Raw genomic sequence first — 11,484 nt, forward strand, 5'->3', positions numbered from 1 at the left:
ACTCTTTCAGGCAACAGAAACCCCCTTTCTGACAACGGAGCTATTTTACCCTTGCTGAGTGGAGTAAGGCTTCCGCAGTTAGTTCTGGCAATACAGCTGTTGAGTGGAGCCGCATAAACTGTCAGAAGCGTGTGCAGGTGGATGCTGGTTGGCACTAGTGGCTGTTGCTAGAAGTCCTGTTAGCAGAGCCAGGTAAAATCTAGTCATAGCTTGTGTTAAGTAATATGCGAAGAATTCTCATGATTGGTCCATTTGAATGCTTTAAAGCTAGCAATTATTAGGCCACTGAAGCCAGCTGCCAGTTGTCTGCCTAATTAAGTGGTTGGTGAGCAGCATTATTGCATCTGAAATTGTGGAAGAGGATTACCAAGAATATTAGGCAAACCTGTTAAGTAGAGAGTATCCTCAATAATTTTCAGTGCTTTTTAAAAATGCTTTACTTTCCACTACCTTTAGGCCCATCTTTAGTCAGGTAGACAACTACATTCATAGAAATGATCAGCTTTAGGCTTTTAAGTAACGTATGTTCTTACAGATCTGTTTTTGAAGCGTATACGACTCGCGTTTTATTCTTAGTATATTTCCCTGTATATACAAGTCCTGAGCAAAGCAAACATTTTTATGATGGGCTCAGATGGATTGACAGAAACTTGACTTGGCATTTCACTTTTTTTAGGCATTTTCTTGAAACCAATAAGAAAACTCCTACTGATGTAAATGGGGGTGTTGCCCATTGGCATCGAAAGGTATCATCTTTTGATCTCCAAGGAGTACTAGTGCCTTCTTCCTGCTTAACTTTTACTAGTTTTATTTTATACTTATTGTTAATGTTCATTTCAGTGGTTCTGTGGTACTTAGGATAATTTTTATTTTTCAGGAAGTACTGCAGAGATGAATTCATTTCTGGATGATCCAGAATTTGCTGAAATTATTTTAAAAGCAGAGCAAGCTATAGAGTGTGCAGTTTTTCCGGAAAGAATCTCCCAAGGATCCAGTGGAAGTTACTTTGTGAAGGATCCAAAGGGGGTGAGTTATAATTCCCAAATCAGACAGATAATAATCAATTTACTTTATTTGGAGAAGAGGAACAATATGAAACTACCAAACAACACTTTATTTAAACAGCACGATCTTATGTTTAGTTGATAATTTGGTAATTTGTGAACACTTCTGTGGGAATTGGTTTGATCAGGTGTTTTGTCTCCTTGCTATGCCTAACAAGATATGGTCAACTGAAGAACAGTTGTCTTCTTTTAGAGCAGGGGTGGGCAATTATTCGGGAGTAAGGGCCACATGAGAAGTTTTACCAAGCTCTTATAGGCTGGGTCAGTATTCTCCACCCTCCCCCGCCCCGTCCTTCCCCGCTTTCCCCCAAATACAACTTGCCAAAACTCCCTATGGGACTTTGGGTGGGCAGGGAGCAGTGTTCCAGAGCAGGAAGGGCAGGATCTTTTCTCTGCACACCCTGCCCTGTGGGGAACTGGGGGGAGGTCAGGACAGGAGAGCTCACCCAGGCTGTGGCTGGCCCCTGTGGGGCCATGGCTCGCCTGTGGCAGGCCACAATGTGCTCCTGCTCGTGCCTGGCAGCCCTGGCCCGGGCTGGCAGTGTGCAGCTTCTTGTGGGGCTGTTCTGGTACAGCTGTAGCCAACTCGGTGCTGCCCTGCTCTCTTCGCCTGCAGCAGGAGCTGCCAAGCTGAAGCGCTCCCCCCACTGCACAGAGCAGCACAGCAGGGTCAGGAGTAGGAGGAGCCACTGCTGGAGGTGAGGGGAACAGAGCAGCACTTGGCCCCCTGTAGCCGCACTGGGAATAGCTCTTTCTGAAGCTGTGTGCTGACTGCGGGCTGGGACTGCAGAAGTGTAGTGGAGGCTGCCCCCGTGGGACTTGGCCTATGTAGAGTGCTGCAGGAGTAGCTGTGGGCCAGATCCAGTCAGTTGGTGGGCTTTATTTTGGCCACCTCTGCTTTTAGAGTAATATTTATTCAGGTTCTTTAGCTTACACCAAATAAAATATATAAGGATTAATAGCAAACCCATTTTTGTTAGAAAGGAAATAACAAATTCTTGTCCAAAATTAAATTCTTTTAAGTAACATTAGAATAACAGACACTTGGTGGGATAGCTCTTGTGACTGGAACACTGTCATGGATGGGTACAAACTGTTCAGGAAGGACAGGCAAGGAAGAAGAGCAGGAGTTGCACTTCATGTAAAAAAAACTATACGATTACTCAGAGCTCCAGTATAAAACTGGAGATAGGCCTATTGAAAGTCTCTGGATTCAGGTTAGAAGGGAGAGCAACAAGGGCGATGTTGTGGTGAAGGTATGCTATAGACCACCCACCACTTCTTCCTGGTCTGACGAAGCTTTCTTTAAGCAGCAAGTGGAAGGTTCAAAATCACATGCCCTGGTTCTCATGGGGAATGTCAATCTCCCTGACATCTGCTAGGAGGTCAATACAGCAGAGTACAGGCAATCCACAAAGTTTTTGGAGAGTGCTGGGAACAACTTCCTGGTGTGGCCAACTAGGGGCCATGCTGTTCTTGACCTGTTGCTCACAAACGGGGAAGAGTTGGTGGGGAATGTAGTGGTGGATGGCAACTTGGGCAGCAGTGATCACCAGATGATTGAGTTTAGGATCCTGAAAAAAGGAAAGTTGGAGAGTAAGGACCTTGGCCTTCAGAAAAGCATACTTTGACTCACTCAAGGAACTCATGGGCAGGATCCCCTGGAAAGCCAAACTGAGGAGAGGAGTCCAGGAGAGCTGGCTCTACTTCAAAGAAGCTTTAATGAGAGTGTAGGAACAAACCATCCTGATCTGCAGGAAGACTAGCAAGTATAGCAGAAGACCAACTTGGCTCAGCAGGGAACTCTTCAGTAAACTAAATTGCAAAAAGGAAGCTTATGAGAAGTGAAAACTGGGAAAAATAAGTAGGCAGGAGTTATAAGGGCATTACTCAGGCATGCAGGGATGAAGTCAGGAAGGCCAAAGTGCAATTGGAGTTGCAGCTAGCAAGGGTTGTGAAGAGGAACAAGGAGGGTTTCTATGAGTATGTCGGTAGCAAGAGGAGGATCAGGGAAAGTGTGGGTCCCTTACTGAATGAGGGTGGGGAACATAGTGACCAATGATGCAGAAAAGGCTGAAGTGCTCAATGACTTCTTTGCCCCAGTCTTTACAGGAAAGGTCCGCTCCCTGACTACTGCACCAGGCAGCACAGTTTGGGGAGGAGGTGAACAGCTGACAGTCAGGAAAGAACAGGTTATTGACTGTTTAGAAAAGCTGGACATACACAAGTCCATGGGGCTGGATGGGGTGCACCTGAGGGTGCTGAGGTGAGTGAGGTGCTTAGTTGGCTGATGTGATTGCAGAGCCATTGGTCATCATTTTTGAAACTCATGGTGGTCAGGATAGGTCCTGGATGACTGGAAAAGGGCAAGCATAGTGCCCATATTTAAGAAAGGGAAAAAGGAGGTTCCAGGGAACTACAGACCAGTCAGCCTTAACTCAGTCCCTGGAAAAATCATGGAACAGATCCCCAAGGAATCAATTTCTGAGCATTTGGAGGAGAAGATGATTAGGAACAGTCAGCATGGATTCACCAAGGGCAAGTCATGCCTAACCAACCTGATTGCCTTCTATGATGAGATGACTGGCTCTGGATGTGGGGAGACCAGTGGATGTGATGTACATCGATTTTTTTTTTTGCAAGGCTTTTGATATGGTCTCCCAACAACATTCTCGCAGGCAAGCTAAGGAAGTATGGGCTGGATAAATGGACTGTAAGGTGGATAGAAAACTGGCTAGAGCATCGGGTTCAGGGTAGTAATCGATACTGGTTGCCAACTAGACATCAAGCCATTAAGTGGAGTGCCCCAGGTGTTGGTCCTGGGGCTGATTTTGTTCAATGTCTTAATCAACAACCTGGAAGATAGCATAGAGTGCACCCTCAGCAAGTTTGCATATGACGCCAAACTGGGAGAGTAGTAGATACACTGGAGGGTAGGGCTAGGATTCAGAGTGACCTAGACAAATTGGAAAGGTTAGGCCAAAAGAAATATAATGAGGTTCAACAAGGGCAAGTGCAAAGTCCTGCACTTGGGGCAGAACAATCCCATGCACCAGTACAGGCTGGGGACTGACTGGCTTGGCAGCAGTTCTGCAGAAAAGGACTGGGGGGTTACAGTGGACAATAAGCTGAATATTTGAGCCAGCAGTGTACCCTTGTTGCCAAAAAGGGTAATGGTGTACTTGGCTGCATCGGTAGGAGTGTTGCCAGTGGATTCATGGAAGTGATTATTCCCCTCTACTCGGCACTGGTGAGGCCACATCTGGAGTACCATGTTCAATTTTGGACCTCCCCCCTACTACAGAAAAGATGTGGACAAATTGGAGAGAGTCCAGCAAAAATTATGAAGGGGCTGGGGGATGTGATTTCTGAGGAAAGACTGATGAAACTGGGTTTACTTAATCTAGAGAAGAGGAGACTGAGAGGGGATTTAATAGCAGCCTTCAACTACCTGAAGTGGGGTTTGAAAGAGGATGGAGCTAGACTGTTGTCATTGGTGGCAGGTGGCAGAACAAAGGGACAGTGATCTCAAGTTGCAGCAAGGGAAGTTTAGGTTAGATATTAGGAAGAACTAGGAGGGTAGTAAAACACTGGAACAAGTTACCCAGAGAGGTTGTGGAATCTCCATCCTTGGAGGTTTTTAAGACCTGGCTAGACAAAGCTTTGGCTGGGATGATCTTCTGGTTGGGCATGGTCCTGCTTTGAGCATGGAGTTAGACTATATGACCTCCTGGGGTCCCTTCCAACCCTAGTTTTCTATGATTCTACACAACTATAGTATTGGGAGGGACTGCTGGGGTCATCTAGTCCAATTCTCTGTACAAATTAAAAATTGGCTATTGTTAAGTCATCCCATGCACATGCTTATTCAGTTTCTTCTTAAACACTGCAATGAAGAAGATTCTACACCTTTCCTGGGCAGCTGGTTCTCACAGTAAGGAAGTTTATTCTGAGAATTAATCTAAATATGTTTTGCTGTAGTTTAAACTCGTTGCTTTGCATCCTGTGCAGCCAGGGAGAAGTTGTTTTACCTGTTCGTCATGGTAGCATTTAATATATTTGAAAACTTTCCTCATGCTCCTCTCTTAATCTCCCTTCCTCCAAACTAAACATACCTCCTGGCTATAGCACTGCACTTTCTGGCTACCTTACCTTGTACAGCTTGTGTATCTGAATTCCCCCTTCTCATTTTATCCTTTTTCATATGCAGAGTCCAGAACTACCTGGAGGAGTTGTGGAATCTCCATCCCTGGAAACTTGCAAGACCTGGTTATACAGACACTTAACTGGGATGATTTAGACGAGTGACACTTGGGATGGTTTAGCCAGGGATGATCCTACTTTGAGCAGGGACTGGACTAGATGACTTTAAGGTCCCTTGCAGCCCTACTTTCCTATTATCCTATGACTAGAGATATACTTAATGCACGATTATGTGATTTATTTATTTATTTATTTTTCATCATCCCTGAAAAGCTGGAGCCCTGTTGTTTGGAGGGTGTGGGGGGAGTGGCAAAGGCCTTGGAGAGAAGAAAGAGGATTTGCAAACAAGCTGCCAGCAGCCTTAATGCAGGGAGGAGGGGAGGGGAGAAATCAATTGTCCTTTCCTGGAGGGCTTTAAGTGAGCAATGAGAGTGAACATTAGGAGATGATTACTTGAACTGTAAAGAAAGTAAACACCTGGCTGTTAGAAGCTGGTGTTAATTACAAGCTTCCTGGTCTAGCTGCTGCCCCTTTTTTCAGCACCTGGTCTGTTCTAACATGCTTCGCTAGGGGTTCATGAACTCTGGATGACCAGGCTGCTCTTTAAAAATGTGTTTCTGGTGTTCTAGTGGCCCTGTAAATATACCTTGTAAATGTATTGTTAATACATGCAAGGTTTACCATGGTTCTGTGTAAATATGCTTTACAGTGCTTTTTAAGTCTCCTGGTTTACTTTTAAATCACTGTTGTTTTGTGCTTTGTTCTTAAATATTTTGCTGGTTCTCTGTGTTCTTGTGTCCCTATCACAGAAGTAGGCAGAGATTTTTCAAAAATCTGGTTTTTGTAGCCCTGCAATCTTTCTTGCAGGTTAGAGCTTTAATTGGGCAATTAACCTGAACAGTAGGAGGTAATTACTTGAATTGAAAAGGAAGTTAACATGGCTTTGAGCCTGTATTAATTGCATGTTAATTACATGCTTCCCCATCTCAGGCTCTCTCTCTCTCAGCAGAGGGTGGGTTTCCCATCCCCCTCAGTCAGTTGGAGGCATGGGAATGGGGGAAGCCATGAAAAATCACCATTGCTGTGAAGGGGCACTGAAAAAAGCAGCTGGCCCTGTGAATTGAGTACATCCATACCTATGACAGCATGCACATGTATGAAGTGTAGTCTCGCATAGCATAGCTCCCAAGTAAGATATTCCCTTTTTTTTTTCTTCTCAACATTTGGCCTTCCAAAAACCAAAGATATTTCCAGAGTCATGGCTGACTGTAACATAGAGTAAGTCGTTTAGGAACTGTAGTGTCCAGGAAGTGTATCCCAGGAGACAGCTCTGGTGTGTCAACAGGAGCTTCCTAGAATGGTGGGACAGCAACAAGGCTGGGCCCAGATCCTTGTAAAGGCAGTAGCAAAACTGTTACTTCTTTCCTGTAACTAGTTCTTTGTGTAAGTTCCTGCAAATCAGGCGTGGCCAACCTGGTACATTGGTGCCAGAAGTGGCACATGTAGCCTCTGTGGCCTGCTCAGATCAGGGAGGGGACTGGCAGCACAGTAGCAGATAAGACTGGGGGGGGCAGAAAGCAAAGCAGCAGATAAGGCAGGGAGTACTGGAAAGAAAGAAGAGCAGGCAGGAAGCACAGGGCTTGGAGCAGAAAATAGAGCAGAAGATCAGGTAGGAGTAGGTTTGGAGTAACCTTTCCCAGCTTAAGAAATGCACTGTGATTTTAGAGGATTGTTTGTGGGGGGTGGGGGGGAAGGTGTGCAGAGTGTTACTTTAAATGATGTGACTTGGCCTACTCAACTTTGTGATAAAGAAGTCATTCATTCTCAATGTCTTTTCAAAGAAGTTCCTTTTCTAGTTCTGGTATTCTGAGTTTAGTGGGCAAGGCAAAGAGCAGTAACAACCACTACCAAAAATTTTTGAACCAAAATCAAAAGCCCTTGAATCCCTCTTAAGCAAGCTCAGAAATGCAAAGAATTTTGGAAGGTTCCAGAGCATTTAATGGGCTTCCTACAACCACTAGGTTCTCAGCCAGAGCTAGCTTTAGGAATTTGTTAATCCCAAAGATCCCTGATAGCATTGCATTGCCAAATATTTTACAGTGTGGCTACAGGATTAGGCTTTCAGCATACCTTCCAATGTTGCTACATCCCAAGAAATATAGTTTGTATGAGTTCATGTGGGGATTGGCATTAAAAAGCTGTTTAATTAATAACTGCTATATTACACAATGTTAAAATTGTTGCAGATTTCTTTGAGCTATGTGCTTTCAGTGAGATTTATTTTTGTATTGTTGAATGTGGCAGATCAATTGAGCATGAAGCTATGTTGACTGGTCTATCCTAAATCCAGATTTACCAGCATTTCAGATTAGTGAGAATATAATTCATAGATTGTAGAGTCGGAAGAGACCACAAAGGATCATCGTGTCCGACCCCCTGCCCCGGCAGGAAAGAGGACCGAGATCAGATGACCCCAGCCGGGTGACTATCTAGCCTCCTCTCAAAGACCTCCAAGTTAGATGATAGTACCACCTCTCTTGGAAGCCTGTTCCAGATTCTGGCCACCCTTACCGTAAAAAATTTCTTCCTAATGTCTAACCTGAATCTACTCTCCACTAGTGTGCACCCATTATTCCTAGTTACTCCTAGGGATGCTCTGGTAAATGGCGCATCTCCAATTCCCTGTTGTCCTCCCTTGATAAACTTATAGGCGGCTACAAGGTCTCCCCTCAGACTTCTCTTGTGAAGGCTGAAGAATACACATCCCTCAACCTCCCCTCGTAGGGTCTTTCATGGAGTCCACTAATCATGTGAGTGGCCCTCCTCTGAACCCTCTCCAGATTCTCTGTGTCCCTCTTGAAGTGCGGCACCCAAAACTGGACACAGTACTCCAACTGTGGCCTGACCAATGCCGCATAGAGGGGGGAGGATCACCTCCTTCAATCTGTTGGTCATGCACCTGCTAATTCATGACGAGGTGAGATTGGCCTTGTTGATGGCCTCATTACACTGCTGGCTCCTGTTCATCTTGGAGTCAGCTATGACTCCAAGATCCCTCAGCTGCTGAGGAGGTCATCCCCCAACCTATAGGTGTACTGGGGATCCCTCTTTCCTAGGTGGAGTATCTTACATTTATCTTTGTTGAATTGCATCCTATTTTGTTCTGCCCATTGATCCAACCTGTCCAGATCAGCTGGTATCTGCTCCCTGCCCTCCGGTGTACTAACTTTGCCCCGTAACTTGGTATCATCTGTGAACTTGGAGAGGGTGCTCTCCACACCCTCATCCAAATCGTTGATGAAGATATTAAATAACACCGGTCCAAGGATCGAACTCTGCAGGACGCCACTTGCCATCTCCTTCCAGGCTGAGAATGACCCATCCATTACCACCCTCTGGGTGCGGTCCCTAAGCCAGTTGGCCACCCATCTGACTGTAAGCATCAACTCCACAGCCTGCTAGTTTTCCCATGAGAATAGGATGCGAAACTATGCCAAAGGCCTTCTTAAAATCCAGGTAGATGACATCAGCCTCAGCTCCTCTGTCAAGGCAATGTGTGACCTGGTCATAAAAGGCTATAAGGTTCATCAGACAGGATCTACTTGTGACGAACCCGTGCTGGTTTCCTTTCAGCATCATTTCCCCTGCTGGGCCTTCACAAATGTGCTCTTTGATTTTTTTTTTTTTCCAGTATTTTCCTAAGGATAGAAGTAAGGCTGACTGGCCTAAAGTTACCCAGCTCATCCCTTCTTCCCTTCTTAAAAATGGGCACCACATTGGGCACCCTTTTCCAGTCCTCAGGGACCTGGCTGGAGCACCATGAGTACTCAAACAGCTGTGCCAGTGGCTCAGCTATGACACTGGCCAATTCCTTCAGCACCCATGGATGGAGGTCATCCGGGCTGGCTGACTTGTACCCATCCAGCCCTTCCTAGTGCTCCTTAACTAAGTCAGCACTAACCTTTGGTGGTCTGGTGTCTTTTGGACATCTGTCTATGTTCAAGGTAGGGGAATTGTCTTAGTCAGTACTTAGGAATACTGAAGCAAAGAACTCCTTGAAGAGCTCTGCCTTTTTCCTTACGTCGACCACCAACTCTCCTGATTTGTCCTGCAGGGGCCCTGTGTTACTCTGCACCTTCCTTTTGCTCGCTATGTATCTATAGAAAGACTTTTTATTGTCTTTAATTGTTGTAGCCAGTCCTGCCTTGGCCTGCCTAACTGATTCCCTGCAATAGCATGTCAGGGAGGTGTAGTCCTTCTTGGTAGCTGCCTCCTGCTTCCACTGCCTATAAATCTCTTCCTTTGCCCCCAGTCTTTTCTGGAGTTCTCTGTTCAGCCAGGGGGGCTTTTTTATCCCCTTACCCCCTTTCTTGCATAAGGGGATAGATTCCTTTTGTGCCCCAAGGATCACTCCCTTGAGAAACCTGCAACCCTCTTGGACCCCCATTTGCTCGATGCTCTTGAATTCTGCCACCTCATTAACTAGCTTTCTAAGTTTACTGAAGTTGGCCCTTCTGAAGTCTAACATTTTAGCCTCATTGGATATTTTTCCCACCCTTCGCTGGATAGTGAACTCTACCAAGTGATGGTCACTATCTCCCAAGTTACTGTGTACTTGCAGGTTCCCCACGAGATCATCATGCGTGTCGACTTTTTTTTCTTTTTATGTCTGGACTCGTGGGTCAGCTGTTGATCTTCATTGGTACATAGCTGGGGAAGGCTGAAACAGGATAACTATTTAATTTTGTTGTGAGAAGATCAGCTTGAAGGTTCTTGTTTTTCATCATTATTTTCTCAGTTTGGAAGTTTCATAGATTTCATAGACATTAGGACTGGAAGGGACCTTGGAAGATCATCAAGTCCAGCCCCCCACCCGAAGGGCAGAAAGTCGGCTGGGGTCATAGGATCCCAGCAAGATAAGCATCCAATTTACTCTGGAAGGTGCTTGAACCACCTCCGATGGCAGGCTATTCCAGACCTTGGGGGCTCGGACAGTAAAGAAATTCTTCCTTATGTCCAGCCTGAAACGGTCTTGCAGTAGTTTATAACCGTTTGACCTCATCGTCCCTTGGGGTGCTCTGGTGAACAATCGTTCTCCCAGATACTGGTGGTCACCCCTGATAAACTTATAGGTGGCCATCAGATCACCCCTGAGCCTGCGCTTTTCCAGGCTAAAAAGCCCCATAGCTCTCAGCCTGTTAGTTGTAAGGTCTGTTTACCTGACCTGTGATCATGCGCATGGCTCTTCTCTGGACTCTCTCAAGCTTCTCCACATCCTTTCTGAATTGTGGAGCCCAAAACTGGACAGAGCCTTGGGGGATTCCACTGGTCACAGGGCACCATGATGACTGACTTCCATCAACCACCACCCTCTGGGTCCGACCACAGAGCCAATTTCCCATCCAGCGGATCGTGGTGGACCCAAGGCCACAATTGGCCAGTTTCGTCAAGAGGTGATCATGGGATACCAGATTGAAGGCTTTTTTGAAGTCAAGATATATGCCATCAATCGCTTCTCCCTTGTCCAGGTGATAGGTCACTTGGTCGTAAAAGGAAATGAGATGGGTGTGTTGCGGGTAGGTCTTGCTTGACCAATGCTGGCTATCCCTCAGGATGTTGGTGTCGGCCAGTCCATTAAGGATGGCCTCTTTCATAAACTTTTCTAAGATCTTCCCCAAGATAGAAGTCAGCCTGATGGGCCTGTAGCTTGCTGGATCCACTTTCCTCCCTTTCTTGAAGATGGGCACCACATTGGCCTTCTTCCAGTCTTCGGGCACTACACCAGAGCGCCAGGAGTTCTCAAAGATCTGTACCAGAGGCTGGGTTATGATGCTCGCCATCTCCTTGAGTATCCTGGGGTGTAGATTGTCAGGGCCAGCTGACTTGAAGGTATCCAGCCTCTTGAGGTTTTCCTTCACGAGGTCAGCGTTGATGGAGGGCAAGGGATCTCCCTCACCCGGACTGCCCTGTCCTTGTAGTGGGCATGGGCACCCCATGGGACTGATGAAAGACCAGCGCAAAGTATCCATTTAATAGATTGGCTTTTTCCTGGGCGTTGGTCATCAGTTCTCCCTTCTGGTTTAGCAGGGGTCCAATGTTGCCCTTGCTTTTCCTCTGGCTCTCCACGAGAGTATGAGATGTAGTGGAGTTCATAGGCTCATCTCTGGGAAGTGTTTTGTAAGTTTCCTTTGAGGATCAGGACTGAGAGACTGGAGAG

At 46.1% G+C, this 11,484-nt stretch overlaps 1 protein-coding gene across 1 annotated transcript in view; it reads left to right on the forward strand.

Moving 5' to 3' along the window:
- Nucleotides 1-11,484, forward strand: part of PI4K2B (phosphatidylinositol 4-kinase type 2 beta) — a 44,125-nt gene that overhangs the window by 3,033 nt on the left and 29,608 nt on the right. The window contains exon 3 of the mRNA XM_025205574.1: nucleotides 878-1,026. Coding sequence (XP_025061359.1) covers nucleotides 878-1,026 — 149 coding nt within the window. The remainder of the gene's footprint in view (nucleotides 1-877; nucleotides 1,027-11,484) is intronic.

The sequence above is a fragment of the Alligator sinensis genome, unplaced genomic scaffold (assembly GCF_000455745.1).
Source record: "Alligator sinensis unplaced genomic scaffold, ASM45574v1 scaffold745_1, whole genome shotgun sequence".
NCBI lineage: Eukaryota > Metazoa > Chordata > Crocodylia > Alligatoridae > Alligator > Alligator sinensis.